Raw genomic sequence first — 19,909 nt, forward strand, 5'->3', positions numbered from 1 at the left:
ATACATTTTTTTCAGGATACTTTGATGAATTGGAAGTTAAAAAAAACAGCATTTACTTGAAATAGAAATATTTTGTAACATTAAAAATGTCTTTACTGTCACTTTTTATCAATTTAATGCATCCTTGCTGAATAAGAGTATTAATTTCCCTCCTTTTGTTTTTAATGCAGGGTGTTTTCATTTTTGAATGTGCATGTCTCTGAAATGTCTCCCTTTTTTGTACTAATTATTTCATATATCATCAGATTCTTTTTTTTCTTTTAGATATGACTGAGCTCTTGTCTAAAGAATGCCCACTTAGTTCCCAGAGATGTGTTTTGGAAGAGATGAGAAGGAAAGCTCTGAGCCGACTGCAGTCGTATTGGCTGCCTCAGTTCTTACACTGCTGTAAATCCTGGTTGTGGCGTGTGCCTGAATGTCAACCCATTGTAGAGAAATACACGTCTTTTTCCTCTCCTCCTGTTCAATCTCCCTCCTCACGTGAGCGTGAACAGAGCAACACGAATCCCACGCCGAGTCCTGCTAAATCCTACTGCAGTAAACGCAGCAAGCTGCACCTGTGGAGCTCACACAAGCCAAACACAGAGCGTTTACAGTCAAACAGCATCTGCTTGTGGCTTCATCCAGCCAGTCAGGAAGATCCAAAGGGTTCCCAGTGTTCAAACATAGCACATCGTTCCCAAGAACTGCATAGAAATACAGACTGCATCCAGCCCTCAGAGAATATGAAAGCTATTGTCCATCACACATGTGTCCAAACACCAGGGTGTCAGATTCCCTGCTGTGTAAACATTCATGCTCCACCATCAGATCTCCACTGCTATCTGCAGCCGGCCCTGTCTGCCGAGGGTCTAGCTGGAGGTCCTTTTAGGTCTTATCTCAGAGCCCAAGGCCTGGTGGAAAAACAGCAGATGCTTGATCTGTTGGAGGAGCTTGACTTTTTCCTCCTGCTGGCTCTGAAAGCACAAGGAGAAGATCCAGTCTGTGCACAGAGACAGACTGTGGCCCAGCGGATAACAGAGACGTACCTTAAAGAGACCATGCCGTGCTGTGTATGTCTGGATCCAAACACCAGCCAGCAGCTGCGTTCTCTTTTACCATCCAGCGCGGCTGTGCCATGGATTTACATGGCAAAATATGAAATATGCAAGGTAAACATTATTTACATTTATTCATTTAGCAGACGCTTTTATCCAAAGCAACTTTACAAATGAGAAATATACAAAAAGGTTATTAATCTTAAAGGAACACTCCACTTTTTTTGAAAATAGGCTCATTTTCCAACTCCCCTAGAGTTAAACAGTTGAGTTTTACCGTTTTCGAATCCATTCAGCCGATCTCCGGGTCTGGCGGTACCACTTTTAGCATAGCTTAGCATAGTTCATTGAATCTGATTAGACCGTTAGCATCTCATTAAAAAATGACCAAAGAGTTTCAATATTTTTCCTATTTAAAACTCCACTCTTCTGTAGTTACATCGTGTACTAAGACAGAAGGAAAATTAAAAGTTGCAATTTTCTAGGCCGAAATGACTAGGAACTATACTGTAATCCGACGTAATGATCAAGGAACTTTGCTGCCGTACCATGGCTGCAGCAGGCGCTATGATATTACGCAGCATCTCTCACAAATGTCTCCATGGTTGCAAGGCACGCTCCCTGTGCAAGCAGGGGGTCACAGGCGCTGCGTAATATCATTGCGCCTGCTGCACCCATGGTACGGCAGCAAAGTTCCTTGATTATTACGCCAGAATGAGAGTATAGTTCCTAGTCATATCGGCCTAGAAAAGCAACTTTTAATTTTCTGTCGGTCTTAATACATGATGTAACTACAGAAGTGTCGAGTTTTAAATAGGAAAAATATTGAAACTCTTTGGTCATTTTTTAACGAGATGCTAACGGTCTAATCAGATTCAATGAACTATGCTAAGCTATGCTAAAAGTGGTACCGCCAGACCCGGAGATCGGCTGAATGGATTCGAAAACGGTAAAACTCAACTGTTTAACTCTAGGGGAGTTGGAAAATGAGCCTATTTTTTAAAAAAAGTGGAGTGTTCCTTTAAATACAACAAGACTAAACCAGAGGAATACAACAAGCGATTAAAGGGTTAGTTCACCCAAAAATAAAATATGTTTTTAGTACATTAATGGATTTTGAGAGAGGAAATGTCATTGCTGGCTATGGAGGCCACACTGAGCGGATTTCAACAAAAATATCTTAATTTGTGTTCCGAAGATTTACGAAGGTCTTACGGGTGTGGAACAGCATGAGGGTGAGAAATAAATGACATTATTTTCATTTTTGGGTGACTAACCCTTTAATCTTCATTTAAATGAGCTCCTTTTGCTTTAGTCAACATGAAATCAAAATTGTTTATTAATACACATTCTTGGTCTTCTTATTGTACATGATTCTTCACATTATTCCAAAACATTTGTGTTAGTAATTAGTCATTAAAATAGAGTTACACCGATGTATCGGCCAATAATCGGTATCTGCCAATAAAAGCTATTATTTTCACCAAAGCTATTATTTTTAAAAACAGCCGATGATCAGGGCCGATTATATCCTATCAATCAAAAGGGTGCAGAAAAACGTGTCAGACTGCAACTCATATTTGTGTATAGTTTTATGGTAGGCTACTTTTCATTATTTCAGGAGCTTGATAGCTACTGTTCACCATTAATTTTCATTATATACAAAAGATTTTGCTAGATAACGTTTTGTTATCTAGCAAAATGAAGGCTTTTGAACAGTAGTGTATTTGGTAAGTGATAAGGGAGTGTGTACGTTTTTTATGAGGCATTGAGATGTGAGAAGATCTCTCATGTTCTTTTCACAGGAACTACAAGAAACTTATGACTCATTTTTAGATGCAGAGGACAAAGCTCTGATGTCTCACCTGGTGAGTGACCTTAACCAATAACTCAAACCAGTGGATGCTTTCACTTCATTTTTCAGGAACCTTCTTCCATGTCTTTCAGAGTTCACGCAGTGAAGACTCTGCGCAGCTGCTGTTTTCTGGTTTCGAGACAGAAACAGAAGTTCATCTCACACAGACGGAGGCTTTAGTGCTGTGTGAAGGATGCTGCAGCCGTCTGGATCCCGCCGATCTGTCTCAGGACAGCTGGGCTTTTGTGGCCCTGCAAGACCTGCAGAAAGGAGGCTCACTTCTGCACAAGTACAACGTAATCAGTAAGAATACACAGTAACAAAACTTGAACTGAATTGAGCTGGATGATGACACCACTGAGCTGCTTTACAGTTGATTCGACTTTGTTTCATAATTGACGAATTTGTTATTATATTTGTACTGTTATTGAACTGAATGGAATCAATATTGAACTGACTCAAAAACAATAATGACACTATTGTCTTCAGTAGAGCAGCTGCATATAACTAAATTTAAAGGTACACTATGTAACTTTTGGCCCTATAGCAGTTAAAAAACAAAACTGAATGCATTTTGTGTTTTGGTTGTGCTTTAGCTCTGTGTAACTGCATGGATGAGTAGTTCTTTCTCATAACTAAAAAGAGAGATTATCCTAAAACATTCACTACTAGATTTAAAGTGATAGTTCACCCAAAAATGAAAATTCTGTCATCATGTATGAATGAATGTATAAACCTGTATGAATTTCTTTGTTCTGCTGAACACAAAGGAAGATATTTGGAAGAATGTCAGTAACCAAACAGATCTCGCCCCCCCATTTAATACCATAGTAGGAAAAATAAATACTATGGTAGTGTCAATGGGGGAGATCTGCTTGGTTACTGACATTTTTTCCAAATATCTTCCTTTGTGTTTAGCAGAACAAAGAAATTTATACAGGTTTGGAACTACTTGAGGTTGAGTAAATGATGACAAAATTGTAATTTTTTTTTGTGAAATATCCTTATAAGAGATATAAACATTTTAGATGGAAAGGATCTCAAGCTGACTAGATGAAAACCCAATAATAGACATGCTACAACACAGCGCTACAACAACCATAATGAAATTACCCTTCAAATGCTTTTCTGTTAGAGAGCTACATATGGCAATATACATATTCAGTAAAATACCTTACTCACCTGTTGAGTAATAAATTTGTTTATGCTTTTGCAACATTTCAAATCCCTAAGTTCTCGCCATTTCTGAAAAGCCAAGCCGATGTTAATTCTTGTTTTATTACGAGCTCTGTCGCATTCTCTTTTTGCCAGCAGACTCTCCTCTGTTTGGCGTTTTTTCTTTTTTCTTTAGCTGCTCCATGTCAACCTTTCTCGCCCGTTGTGAAAACTAACCTATGCCACTCCCACACCATACACGCGTCAAAGTAGCCGGAGCAACTTTTCTCAATTTACAGACATGACGAGACATGCACTGACGTATGTAATTTCCTGTGAAAACTATCCCAACAGGTCTAAAATATAAACACTTATAATAGGCTTACCATAGTGAATTAGGAATGATGATGTATTGACTCATTATTTAAATAAAAAAAAAAAGTTACATAGTGTACCTTGAACTAATTTCATAATTGATGAACTTTACACTGTTATTGAACTGAATCAACACTGAACTCACTTAAAGGATTAGTTCACTTTGAAATGAAAATTAGCCCAACCTTTACTCACCCTCAAGCCATCCTAGGTGTATATGACTTTCTTGTTTCTGACGAAGACAATCGGAGAAATATTAATAAATATCCTGACGCATCCGAGCTTAATAATGGCAGTGATAGGGTTCAATGAGTATGAGCTGAACAAAGTGCTTCCATCCACATCCATCCATCATAAACGTGCACTCCACACGGCTCTGGAGTGTTAATAAAGGCGATGCGTTTGTGTAAAATAAATATCCATATTTAAACAAGTTATGAAGTTTAATATATAGAGGTGCCGCCAGACCGCCTTCTGTATTCAACGTACGCAGAAAGTGTAAACCTCTTGCAGTTCACAAAGCTTACACTACGTCATGCGCCTTCACTATTACACTTACGGAAAAAGTGTAATTGACGCGACGCCAGTTTACACTTTCTTCGTAACTTGTATACAGAAGGCGGTCTGGCATTTAACAAGTTACTTCATAACTTGTTAAATATGGATATTTATTTTACACAAACGCATCGTTTCGCTTCAGAAGGCCTTTATTAACACTCTGGAGCCGTGTGGACTACATATTTATGATGGATGGATGTGGATGGAAGCACTTTGTTCAGCTCATACTCATTGAACCCTATCACTGCCATTATAAAGCTCGGATGCATCAGGATATTTATTAATATTTCTGCAATTATGTTCATCAGAAAAAAAGAAAGTCACATACACCTAGGATGGCTTGAGGGTGAGTAAAGGTTAGGATAATTTACATTTCAAAGTGAACTAATCCTTTAAACCGAATAATGACACTATTGTCTTTTTAGAGCTTTACAGCATGATTCAATTCTGTTTGCATCACTGATCATTATTTTCTCTTTCTCACTGTAAAGCTGCTTTGAAACAATCTGTACTGTATAAAGCGCTATATACATAAAGGTGACTTGGCTTGATTTAAACTGCCCTCTTTTATGACAATCTCAAAATGACTCACTTTCTCTTGCTTGAATTGGGCAGATGCATCTGAGGAGCCAAAGCTCATGACAGAGAGTGATATCATAACACCCCTTGCTCAAGGTATTGTAAATGATAAATATTTCACCAAAAAGTCATTTTTGTTCACTAAAGAAAAAAAAAATTGCTAGTACATTTCACAAAATATTACAAAGAAATGGCAGGTAACGCACTAAATTAAATGTGAAATTTTGAAGTAGAAAACCTGAAGTAGTATTTAGTAAAATGTACTCTAATAATCTTTGTTTTATTTACAACTTCAAAAAATATTTTACAGTGTTATTGTAAAAGCATACACTCTTAAAATAAAGGTTCTTCAGTGATGTTCTTTGTGTGAGATTCAGCAAACAAAAATCTGAGACATCAAGTGAAAATGCTTCTGTTTTTCATTCCTTTCTAATTTAAAACTTTTTTTTCATTTCAAAATATAATCAGTTTTGAGTAGCAATTTAAACTGAAAAATTATACAAATTTGAGAATAACAGCAGCACAAAACCTCATGATCATGCTCTCCTGCATGATTTGAGATGCTGGAAAGATCATCAAGGAAATCAAGAAAATCTGACACTCATTTACATTGATTAATCACCTGAGAGTGCAAACATATTTGTTTTTCAACACAACTTTGCAAAGTTAGAAGCTTCAAAGCCCTAGTACATTGTAAAAGTGAAATCGAAAGCATGCAGCTGTTACTTTTTGGAGTTTAATTCTACCTGTTTTGACCCTGAAAATGTCATTTGTTAATTTAAACTAATGTACTGTCAAATTAATTAATATTTTTGACTTCAGCATAGTCTCAGATTTTTGCACCTGCTGATAAGAAAAGATTTCTCAAGGGCTGTAAGTGTCATTTATTTTAGCAAATATCAGTGACTGTACGTAAACATTGTATTTTATTGCATGCTTCACGTCCAGATGTGCCCGTATCTAAAGCCACGAGTCTCCAGGTGAAAACTCTCAAGAAGGACACCATTATTTATGAAAAGCCATCTACAAAACCCAGGTTCTCATTTGGAAAGATGAGTTTAAGCTGTATTTGGGGGAAGAATATTTGTTAAGGCATTTTAATTATCTGAGACTAAATTGTCTGTGTTTTCTGGTAAATTCCAGGTCATTTGAAGAGGCCATCACAACAACTCAGTACATGAATCATTTCAAACAGTTTCTGCAAGAGCATGGTGCGGATGGAGCGTTGCTCTTCATACAGGAAGCCGAAGCTCTGCGCACTGTTGAGCGCAAACGACAGAAGGCTAAAATCCGTGCCATTGTAGACAAATTCTTTCGACGAGAAGATCCTAGTACTGCTTTCGTTTATGGATACAGTGACACTATTTCAAATTCAATGTTAAAAGACTAGTTCACCTAACAAATTAACAACCTGTCATCATTTACTCACCCTCACATCGTTCCAAACTTGTATGATTTTCTGTCCTCATGGGAAGATATTTGGCTGAGTGTCTGAAAATAATTTGGTGTAGAAACAATTTCCACTCAGAAATTGCTAGTAAATTTCACAAACAATTACAAAGAAATGGCAAGCAACACATTTGAAAAATTATTTTTTCCTCCGATTCCTTGGCTCAAGACGATTTGATGATTCAGTCGTCCTATGACGCCATTTTGAATTTTCTGGAAAAACCTACTTTTTTAAACTCATCAAAGACGGTTTGGCTGATTTTCACCAAAATTGACTCACATCATCTTCAGACCATGCTGGCAAAATGTTACTTAAAGATTTTTGATAAACCCAACCATTCTCAAGTAACAAGCGAATGAATTTGACAAAGAGCACGGCAAAATGGACACGACGCTATCCACCCTATTTTTCAGGTGAGAGCGGGCGTGGCCATTTGTATATTTAATGTGTCTGGCTTCCGGTGTCATTCGCTTCCAGTTATTTTAGCTGTACAAAACAGCTCGTTATGCTGCTTGATAGTGCAAACTGGTATTTCTTACTATATTATTTTAATGTATTGTCTTAATTATAAATTAGTTTGTAGCGCAAACAGTTTTACAGTGTACTGCAATTTGATATTCTTCTCGTTATTTTCTTATAGCGGCTAATAAATCGGAAGTCTCACACATTCACAGAAAACACCTTACTTCCGCTTTGAAAAATAAGGTGGATATCTCCGCAACACTTTAGCATATGGAGTCTTAGTACGTGAAATCACAAGCATGACCTGAGGCTACATGCAGCGTTTCGGCACAGTGCCACCTACTGGTCAGGAGATATATCATTCGCGTATCATTATCATTACGAAACTCAAAAAGTTTGGGAACAGTGCCTCCTTCTGGTCAATTTATAATGAATTTAAAAAAAAATGCTTGTAGCTTTTGATTAATTTTGCCTATTTTAATGAAACTGGCTTGATAGATTCCTTGAGTCATACCGAGAACAATTATACAAATTATGCCATATTCATTCTAACTTGCTATTTGCCATTTTTAATTTCTTTGAAAATCTACTTTTTCAAACTCCTAGACCGTTGCTCTGATTTTCACAAAAACTGGCTCAGATAATCTTCGGACCATGCCGGGAAAAGTTATTACAAGCTTTTTGATTGACCAAACCGTTCTCGCATCAACAAATTCGATGGCATGGTGGCAAACTGATTCTGAGGCTGTAATTCTTGCAATACTTTGCCATATTGACACTAAACTTTGTATGTGTCATTGTCTCCTCACGCTGACCACATAACATCAAATTGGTAACAGTGCCACCTATTGGTCAAAAGCGATCATGAAGGAGAGCATGAACATCAGGTTTTGTGCTGCTGTCATTCTCAAATTTGTATAATTTTTCAGTTTAAATTGCTACTCAAAAATGAAAAAAAAAAAAAGTTTTAAATTAGAAAGGAATGAAAAACAGAAGCATTTTCACTTGTTGTCTCAGACTTTTAATCATATTACAAGTGATTGGATTTGTGATTTTTCATCTATTTTGACTCAAATAATCTAAAAATGTCTTTAATTACTCATTGATGCAGTTGCTTTGAAACTCCCAACCATGTTTGCATAACTCATCAAACCTTTTCTGTGCTGGGCCCCTTTATTGCTGCTTGCAGCTATATTTTATTTTATTTCAGTTAACATTCATTTTATTTCAAGTAACATTTTAAATTGTTTTGGTTTTAGTAAACTATAATAACCCTGCTTGAAATGACATGAGGGTGAATAAATGATTCTGGTCTTTAAACATTAGCAATTGTTTTGCATGCTATAAAACTACAGAAATAAAAGCATAGGTTTGGTGTTTCCCCCTGCAGTGGATTACCTGCAGTGCAGCGCTGACATCATCACCAATGTGACGCAGATGGGCACGGTTCCTCCTGACATCATATACACCATTCAGCATCTGGTTGCCAAATCCCTAGAGGCCACATGGTATTGTGATAAACTTATCGGAAAATGTGGTTGCTATTTTATAGAGTTCTCAGTTATGTTTTATTTAACAGTCAACTTTGTCTGAGATATTTCTCCAAAAATTCCATTAGGGAAGCAAGGTTATCTTTCCCTCACAACCAAAAACACACTTGATTTGGCATTTAAATATCTTGGTATAGGATATATTAAAGAGATTGAATTTGTGACTTTTCTTTCCTATTTGTGTGCTTGTTGGTTTTTAATGTTTTACAGTAAATCTGTTCTCAAACAGGTTCAAACAATATCAGGAATCGTTTTCTACTTGTTCTATTGATTCATCTGAACTGAGCGTAAGAGGACCATTGATGATGGACCTGGTAAAATATTTAAATAAATTAAAAAGCTCCACTTTTCAGACCATTTTTTGCACTGTCTCAGTGTTGAGCTCATTTCATTTGTTGATTTCTTCAGAAGGCGAACACGTGGGAGACATTAGGGAGGTTCATTCGCAGTGTGTCGAAATTTTTAGCCGCCATAGAGAAGCGTGAGATCAGAGCTGAGTTTGAAGAGTATCTGATGCAGAACTACAAGCACTTCTCAGAGCGTGAGTCCCTCTACGATCCATACATTTACTTCAGATTTAGTCAGATCAGTGCTGTACAAACAAGGTAAAACACATTGTTGTTTTTCTCCAGCTTGTGTGGTTCGCGCCAAGGCCCAGCAGACCTCCGATTTAAACACCGATGGAGAAAAGTTTAAACCTAAAATACGATACATTTTCAACAAAACGGTGATAGTGGACTTTTTAGTCAATGATCTTTCCTTCTACATGGAGTGTGAGAGGTCAGGGGTCGTCCAGCAGAGGGCGCTCTATACTTGCAATTGAACAGGAAGGCAAAGCCCTTGTTCTGTCTAGCATCTGGGATTGAGGTAGTGTACTGATTTTTTTCTGAGTTTATAGGTTCAGGCATTTGGCAGACGCAGGCGATGTGATGGCATCAGAGGGCTTGTATAGTGAGACTGATTATGCCATGCTTCACCATAAAGCTGAGCTGATCATCAACATATTTCTCCAGTCAGATCTCTCACCAAAGCTCTTGGTATGCTATTATATAACATCTGTCCTATATTAACTAGCATAAGTGTGCTGCTAGATCCGAAGTAACATAGTAAAGAGAACATGCAATATACCCAGATCTTAAACTAAACATTTGAATCATAGAAAAATAATATTTGGCATTATTTCATTATGACTAATGTACTTCGTATAGTTATATAGCAGACAAAGTACAAACAGTAACAGTTTATAACTGCTGTTAAAGGCAGGGGTTTTCAGTCTTTTAGATGTGACCAAATGTGATCATCCTCCTGCGAGGGACCACAATCCTAAAATTTAAAAGGCAGCTATATACTTTTATATATAAAGACCCAATGTAGACTGTGAAAAATGAACATGTCTAAAATATTATTTTGAAATATCTGGTTTCTATTAAGTTATTACATTTTTTTCTACTCACTATAGTATTGTACTGCTAGGTATACAGTATATACTGCATGTGTATTTATAAAATGGTTAGTTCCTGTCCTTGATTCCGATTGGTCAATAGCTGTGTTTTATTCACGATAAAACAGGCTATGACCGCTTCACCCAATGGTTCTGTGTATCACTACACAACACCCTTAACAACCACTCTTAGCAACATAAACTATATGTTCTCAATTGATATTGTTCATTGAAGCTTACTATATTATGTAGAAGAGTATTGTGAGAAAGAGATTGAGTGAGCGAGTTTATTACCTGCATTCAGATTTAGCATTTTCCTTCAGGTCAGTCCTATGTTCATAATAAAAAAAATCTGTTTAAATGTCCGATGTATTATCTTGTCCTTTTAACAGTTAAGGGGTTTTCCCGTGACTGACAGAGCTAGTCAAAACATTTGTCAGTAGTGTCTTATTTCGTGTTCACAACAATTCAGTCTTTTCAATGTAAAAGTCTTTGCTACTGACTAACACACTCATAAAGACAGTCTTTGCCGCTATCTAAGGCTTTAGTGAAAGTTTACTTCATCAAAGTTGCATTGATACATATTTTTGGCTTTAATATTTGTATTGCGTGGTAACTGTTTTATAAAAGCAATAAGATACGAAAGGCTGTGTTGTATCGTGAATAAGTCATGGCTGAAGGGGTTGCAGGCACTCCGCTTCATGTCATGCCTAACGACGCCCTTCAGCTGTGACTTATTCACAATACAGCACAGCCTCTCGTACCTTATTGCTTACATATTATATATGTGGGCGTGTGTGTGTGTGTGTGTGTGTGTACTCAGATCAACACAACTGAGGCTCAGAAAGATGCTATACTGCAGCGCTTTGCCTCCGGGAAGGTGGACCGCACACTCTTTTATCTAGCTATGATGGACGTGTTTCCAGGTCTCATCTTCTGCTGGAAAAGGTGACCAGACATTCTCATATCACACACAAACTGTGGTGTAACAGAAGCAGTGCAGGTGTCAGTGTCAGCTGTGAAACCAGTAGCAGCAGGTGTTACTGACAAGAGTATATTAGTAATAGCATTAATACTGAATGATATAGAGAGCCTTTACTGTATATAGGTCTCTTTACAAAACATTACATTTTGTAGAAATAATATAGTAATAATTCAAGGCAATAAAATGGGACAGATCACTGACACATCAAGTAACTAAAATTGGCAACAAATTTGAATTAAGCCTTATTAACACAGGGCTTTTCTGAAGGTCAAAGTTGCTTTAAAAACACGTATGTTGTAATATAAATAAAATGGGGGGCATAAAAATGAATGAAAAAGCTTGCTCTTAATATTAGATTGATAGTATTAAGCTTGTAATTTTTTAATAATAATAATAATAAAAAATAAGCAAAAATAATAAAAACAGATCTGCTATTATATTAGCTTGCATTTTTTTAATAATAATACTAAAAATAAATAATAATAATAATCAAATCAAATACAAAATACACATAAATATGAACAAAAAAGTATAAGTTAAGTTAATATTATCTTGCTAGTATTTGTCACGTAACATGAGTGCAAGGAGCACACAACGAATGAGAGTCAGATAAAACAGTCTTTATTTAGAAATCTGCAGGAAAACGTAGATAAACAGAATACTCAAAAACTTACATAGACAAGATCAGACAACCAACAGAAAGAAACAGGAAATACTAGAACAAATGATGGAACTAATGAGTCAGGACCAAAACACAAAGAAGCGTGACCAAAACAGAACATAAATCTGACAGTATTAGGATTATTCTTTATATTCAAACAGTGCAAAGTTTAAGTTTGCAGTAAAGAAGAATATTTTGTAAAATTACAATAATACACATTATAAATTCCATTTCAAGTTTGGGGAAAACACAATACTTATTGTAACAAACTGTTGTCTATTGCAGATGTAGGAGGTTTAGGAGTAACTGGATGTTTCCTTTGCAGGTTTTGTTGTCTAAAGGTGATGAATCAATTCTACCCCAAGAAAGCACTGAAGAATCAAGCTGTGAAATCTCGTCCTGCAGAACAGCGTCCTTTAAACATCCAGCAGATCAAGACCGTCAGATCAAATGAAGGTGGGAAGTTTCTCCGTACTCAATCCATGAACAGTCATTTTAAGTGTTTGAACTGTTTAACCCCATTAACTGATATTTTTGACTAGTTAAAGATGCCATCCTGCGTTTCTCCGCTCAACACGGCCTCACGCTGCTGCTGCCGCAGACTCCACACAACCAGACAACTTCTCCTTCTGCCAGATAAAGGACATTAAAGCAGCTGCTTCAGACTTGTGCTCTTCATTGTGAGTGTGTGTGCATGTTTTTCTGATTTGTGAGGACACAAATTTGTATAATGACATGGGTATTACACTGGTATTATGACGTAAACATGAAATATGAGGACATTTCATGAGTCCTCATATTTAAAATAGCTTTAAAAACATACTAAACAATGTTTTATTAAAAATGTAAAAATGCAGAATGTTTTCTGTGATGGGTAGGTTTAGGGGTAGTGTAGGGGGATAGAATGTACAGTTTTTACAGTATTAAAATCATTACGCCTATGGAATGTCACTTTGATAGCAAAACAAACCTGTGTGTGTGTGTGTGTGTGAGAGAGAGAGAGAGTTTCTTGACGTATGAACCCAACATTGCTTTAACCCTGTTTCTCCATAACATGATTATTATCATTAACTAAAACTGAAACTAAAACAAAAAAATGTTACATTAATTTAAATGGTAGAGACATTTCTTTTCTTTTTTTTTTTCATTTAGTTTATCTTGAACTACTAAAATAACTAAAACTAACTGAAAAACTATACAGACTTTTTTTTCTAAAAAATAATAAAAATGTCAAAAACAACAAAATTACTAAAACTATAACTAAAATTAAAATAAAAACAGAAAAAAACTATTCAAAATATTAGTTGTGGTTTGCTATTGTTGGACCTCATGTGAGTGACAGGTTGCCCCACCCTCGTCATCAGATATGTTGCTGCAAGAGGGAGGTAATCTTGATTCAAGATTACCGGCACATGAATTTAAAGCAATAATGATGTGCATGGATAAGTAATTTATAATAAATACTGCAGTATTCCATTAAAAAATAAGAATGGTCAGTTTTGATTTCATGGTGATTTTAAAGGGTTAGTTGACCCAAAAATGAAAATAATGTCATTTATTACTCACCCTCATGTTGTTCCACACCCCTAAGACCTTCATTCATCTTTGGAACACAAATTAAGATATTTTTGATGAAATCCGATGGCTCAGTGAGGCCTCTATTGCCAGCAATGTTACTGCATCTCTTAAGATCCATAAAGGTACTAAAAACATATTTAAAACAGTTCATGTGAGTTCATAAGAGTTCTACCTTAATATTATAAAGCGACGAGAATACTTTTTGTGCACCAAAAAAACAAAACAATGACTTTTAATTTACAATATCTAGTGATTGCCGTATCACATGATTTCAGCAGTTTAACAGTTTGATACGCGATCCGAATCACTGAATCAAAACAAAGGATTTGTAAAGCTCCGAAGCAGTGTTTTGAAACTGTTTGGTGCACAAAAAGTACTCTCGTCGCTTTATAATATTAAGGTTGAACCACTGTAGTCACATGTTTTAAATATGTTTTTAGTATCATTATGGATCTTGAGCGGTTCAGTAACATTGCTGGCAATAGAGGCCTCACTGAGCCATTGGATTTCATCAAAAATATCTTAATTTGTGTTCCAAAGATGAACGAAGGTCTTATGGGTGTAGAACGACATGAGGGTGAGTAATAAATGACATTATTTTCATTTTTGGGTGAACTAACCCTTTAAGATTTTTAATTCTTCTAATTGTTCCTGCCACTGGGGAGAGGATCATAAAAGCAGCTTGTTTTCACACTTTCACCTGCAATGATGAGAAACAAGATGGTATGAAATGTAAGAGTTGAGTGACGTGTGAAACAGGAGCCTTAACACACCAAAGCACCTTGGGAACGTGTTAATGACCGTGTCAAAATATTCTGCAATGGATGAAAACTTACAGTCAAAGCAGCAGAGCTGATTTTTCAGAACTAATTAAAGAAGAAACAACGATTGAGAAAGGCAAATCCTCTCTAAGTGTGACAGTTTGCCCAAAAATTAACATTTTGACATCATGTCATGTAAAAACAACCTTTCTTTATTCTGTGGAACACAAAGGATGATGTGTTGCAGAGCATTGGTGTCCAAACAACATTGGACCGTTTTAACTTAATTGGAATAGACAAAAATATAATACAGGCTGGAGTGAATAATGACAGAATTATAGTTTTGGGTGAACTATCCCTTTAAATCTTTGTTCTTCTAACTGTTGTAGTTCTGTCCGCTGCCTCTAGATGACAGCATCACATCAGATGAATCTCCCTTAGTTCTGCACAAGTTCTAACAAAACTACACGTGTTTCACATAATTTTCACGTGATCACATGTGATTATACAGAATCACAGCAATTCAACATGTATATGTGATTAACGTGTTAATGAGTGAAAATAAATGTGAGGAATGGAAAAGGGATTGAGCAAAAAACAGGCTGCAGAAGTGCAAAATAAACATTTTGGTATAAATTAATTATTTTAGGTGAATTAGTTCAACATATTCAGAGGTGTTTGTGTGCATCTCCTGCGTTTATTTGAACTGTTTCCTTGCATATCACTCAACATCTGTTGACACAATCAGATACTAAAATAATATGTCATATACTCTCTTAGCAAGTAGTTTATACTGTCAAAGCTGAGCATATAGGCAGTGTCAGATTTTCACCTCCATCAAAAATGCCAGCTGACAGTTTTGAAAATTGAAAATATATATATATAAACACACACAAACGCACACACACAATTTCTTAATATAACAGAAATTATATGAGCACAATTACATTAAAAATATCACAAATATATATGTAAGGCCTATCTGTTTCTATATATACATAGAGAGAGAGGCCCATTAATGTAGTTTAGTTCTGATGATTCTCTCTATCATACAGAAACCATGATTACATCTACAACATGTTCCTGTATATTAAAAAGGTGGTAGCTCTCTTTAATTACTGTATCATGAACTTTCTTTATTGTATAAAAATGGTGCCATATTAGTATGCAGGGAATTGTTTTACATATCGAAAAATTAATTTACACTGGTAATTTGAATTCAACTTTCTCTAACAGGATAAGTAGGACAGGTCAGTAGAGGATCGCTCCTGTGTGTGGAGTGGTTCATTCTGAAATTACTCTATTGTGAAACACTGCGAAAGCAATTAAAACGAAGGGAGAGTGTTTTCTGTCCTTCACCGTCAGTGACACTGCAGCTCTGGAAGGAGGAGAAAAGAATTCAAGAAGAAAAGGCCATATTTCATCCCAAAAGTAAAAATAAATCAAGAAATTATTGTGTAAATCTCATAATTCTCATTACTGGAATGTGAAGAACTTTGTACATCATTTAAATTGTAATGTATTTATATATCATAGATGTATTTGTTTTAATATATGCTGACTGAAATTAAAAAAAAAAAAAAATCATTGTAGTACAGTAATTTTTCACTGAATGATTATAGTATTCATATGGGCATGACACTTACTAAGTACTTCCAAGAATGGTATTACCATGGTATCATGTCCACAAAAAAATGGTAATACCATGGCAAAAATAAGTGAAATCTTTATCTAACAGAGCTCATCCATCCGGAATGAGCTTCTTTTTTTCCCCCACAGCAACGGTGTAATTGAAAGCATATGCTCAACTCATTCATTTACAGAAGATTTGACATTTGATTCAAATGACAATGGGCATCGGGATGCAAGAATCAATCGTTTCATCTCGTATAGTGTGTCATTGTGGACAACAACTGATGCATGCCGGTTCTCATCTTGGTGGAAAAGGATTATATTGAGATGATGTGATCTCAAACAATCTCTGATCCTGGACATTAACAGCACTGATGTCACACACACACACACACACACACACACATGTTGGGTTTCCATGTTTTATGGGGACTTTCCATAGACATAATGATTTTTATACTGTACAAACTGTATATTCTATCCCCTACCCCTAAACCCATCACAGAAAACTTTCTGCATTTTTACATTTTCAAAAAACATCACTTAGTATGATAAGTTGTTTTCCTCATGGGGACCAAAAAAAATGTTGCCACAAGGACGTATTGCCATCTTTGTGGGGACATTTTGTCCCCATAACGTAGCATTTACCAGGACCACACACATACCAATTTCCATGTTTTATGGGGACTTCCCATAGATGGAATGATTTTTATACTGTACAAACTGTATATTCTACCCCCTACCCCTAAACCCATCACAGAAAACTTTCTGCATTTTTAGATTTTTCAAAACACTTCAATTAGTAGAATTTATAAGCCGTTTTCCTCATGGGGGCCAAAAAAAAAAAAATGTCCCCATAAGGTCAAAATTTACCGGCATTACTATTCTTGTGTGGACATTTGGTCCCTATAACGTAGGGAATACCAGGTACACACGTACACACACACAGCCGTCAGCTGAATGTCATCACAGCACAGTCCATGTGAGAGTGGAGCCAGGGGCAGCAGCAGACAATTAATTTCTCGAAAAAGTGCTCTTTTAATTAAACAAATGGTCCTGAAAAATGGTGAGCGAGAACTAGTGTCAGAATTCCCACATGTTGAGGAGTTCATTAATGTTCACAGAGCCGCGGGTTAACCGACCTCTTACATACATACACACACACACACACACAAGGGGTTTTACTCCATTTATACTATTAACAGAAGATAAAAAAAATGGAAATCACAGTGAAATGTCATTTACTGACTTTAACATACATAAAAAAAGAAAAAAACACTTCAGATGTCACAACTCATTTGCAGTACATTTTCATGTCCCCATCATATATGCCTTATTATATTGAATAAAATATTAATTCATATTAAACAGTTTCTTATATCACAAATCAGTAATTGGGATTGAGTAAGATGTTCCTTTTTGTCATTCTCCACAATGAAAAACTGACAATTTAGTAAGAAATATTCCAGGTGTTTCTTTTCACTTCATTTGTGTCCTCAATATCACTTTTCATCCTGTTAGTCTTTTGCGTAATTGCTTTACTTTTTTAATTTACAACTTATAAAATATGCATACAAACATATAACATACAACAGATGTGGATAAAAGAAGTAAAATGGCCAGTTCTTCAATGACATCATCCTCCACATCATGTTGGAGGGAAATCAACATGACAGACTTAAGCAAATGAAATCCGTAATGTTAGGTTTGTGTCACTGCCATTGTATAAACAATCAATTTTTAATGAATAAAGTGTCTGAGCTTGATATTTTTACCTCAATGAAAGTCAGTCAGTTCACACAGCTGTCCTGGCAGTGCACTGGTGTTGAAACATAAAGTCACAATAATTTTACCTTTAATGCAGCAATGGCCAGATTCACACTGTCATTTGTCCATGTGTCCACTGCAGCCTGCAACGAAACAGCACAGCTCTAGCACCGTCTGCATCTGTCCTACTAACCAGACTTTCATCAGACAACTCCACTTACTGTCTCTGGTTAACAGCTGCCTGACATATGTGACGCCTTTACATCACTATTCTCCAAGGACTCAAGAATTCCTTGCACAATGTCTTTGCATCTCACTGTGGAATATTTGTGAGAGTATAATGTGAGTATTCCAAGGAAGCATTCTGCCAATTTTTTATCCATTCTTGTTATATTTACACTTAAAACCAAATAATTTTCCAAACATGCAGAAATCAAACATAAACAAATGTCAATAAACATTTAAATCTTAACAATGAATAATGAAGTGAGACGAATTCATGTGATTAAGACATTATATTATATTATATTATATTATATAAAACGGTTAGTTCTTGTCCTTGATTCTGATTGGTCAATAGCTGTGTTTTATTCACCATAAAACACGGCTATGACCGCTTCACCCAATGGTTCTGTGTATCATTACACAACACCCTTAACAACCACTCTTAGCAACGTAAACTGTTTGTTCTCAGTTGATATTGTTAATTGAAGTTTACTGTATTATGTAGAAGAGTACTGTGAGAAAGAGATTGAGTGAGCGAGTTTATTACCTGAATTCAGATTTAGCATTTTCCTTCAGGTTAGTCTTATGTTCATAATAAAAAAAATCTATTTAAATGTCCGCTGCAATATCTTGTCCTTTTAACAGTTAAGGGGTTTTCCTCTGACTGACAGCGCTAGTCAAAGCATTTGTCAGTTGCGTCTTGTTCCGTGTTCACAACAATTCAGTCTTTTCAATATAAAAGTCTTTGCTACTGACTAACACACTCGTAAAGACACTCTTTGCTGCCATCTAATGGTGTAATAATGTAACTTCCGTTGCTGTTTCACGATCAGGGATTATTTTTTCCGGCGAAAGGAAGGCTTTTAGTGATTTTACTTCATGAAAGCTGCATTGATACATATATTTTTTGGCTTTAATAATTGTATTGTGTGGTAACCGTTTTATAAAAGCAATAAGGTACTCGAGGCTGGTGCTGTATCATGAATAAATCACGGCAGAAGGGATTGCTTCGCGTCGTGCCTAACAACGCCCTTCAGCCGTGACTTATTCATGATACAGCACAGCCTCTCGTACCTTATTGCTGACATATTGCAAACAATAAGAAAGCATATTTAGCTTAAATAAAATGAAGCACTACCTTTAAGATTTTGTATATTGTGACAATAATTAAGCATAAGCATTGTCATTATTCTCATATTTATTAATATTTCTATATTTATTAATTAATATTTATTATAATATTCACCCACAATGCATTACAGCTGGACTGTTCCCGGCGGACTGTATGGTTATTGTACAGTGGAAACATCTCTTTTGTTTCATATCTGTTTCATATCTTTTATTAGTTTTATTTTTAAGTATTTTTATTAAGCTTATTTTATTTCAGTTCTAGTTTTAGACTTTGTGATTTTCTACTTATTTTATTTCAGTTAGTTGCCAAGCCAGTAGTGCTAATTTTTGTTTAGCTCAGTGTTCTTTCATTACCCTTTCTCTCACATTAGCAGCGTGAGGCCTGAGGTTTTGTCACATTTCAGAATAGTCTGTCACCCCATACACCCCCACCCCACCCCACGCGCGCACACACACACAGTCACCAATACGCTACATTTACCACAACCACCAAAAAAACTACTGCAATTCACTCTAAAGATGAGCAGTGCTAATGTTAGCGGAGAGAATCGCACGTGTTCGCGGGCGCGGGAAGCTGTTGGCCGTGTGAAGTCGTTGTTTGCGGCCGGTGCGGCACTCCAAGCAGCTGTGGGTGAAGAAGATGCTCAGATTTGCTTTCACACAGCCCGGAGCGCATCAGAGAGGAAGACGGCGATGTCAGACCTGCC

At 36.2% G+C, this 19,909-nt stretch overlaps 1 protein-coding gene across 1 annotated transcript; it reads left to right on the forward strand.

Annotated features, from left to right (window-relative positions):
- The first annotated feature begins 278 nt into the window (after nt 1–278).
- On the forward strand, nt 279–13,537 carry LOC127514473 (regulator of G-protein signaling protein-like). Its single transcript, XM_051897333.1, has 14 exons — nt 279–1,151; nt 2,843–2,905; nt 2,985–3,195; nt 5,596–5,655; nt 6,508–6,595; nt 6,703–6,890; nt 8,862–8,979; nt 9,251–9,335; nt 9,430–9,562; nt 9,654–9,801; nt 9,920–10,058; nt 11,286–11,410; nt 12,434–12,564; nt 12,651–13,537. The coding sequence occupies exons 1-14, from the start codon at nt 327–329 to the stop codon at nt 12,746–12,748; spliced, it is 2,412 nt and encodes an 803-aa protein (XP_051753293.1). The 5' UTR covers nt 279–326; the 3' UTR covers nt 12,749–13,537.
- Nucleotides 13,538–19,909: the final 6,372 nt, after the last annotated feature.

The sequence above is a fragment of the Ctenopharyngodon idella genome, chromosome 6 (assembly GCF_019924925.1).
Source record: "Ctenopharyngodon idella isolate HZGC_01 chromosome 6, HZGC01, whole genome shotgun sequence".
Classification (NCBI taxonomy): domain Eukaryota; kingdom Metazoa; phylum Chordata; class Actinopteri; order Cypriniformes; family Xenocyprididae; genus Ctenopharyngodon; species Ctenopharyngodon idella.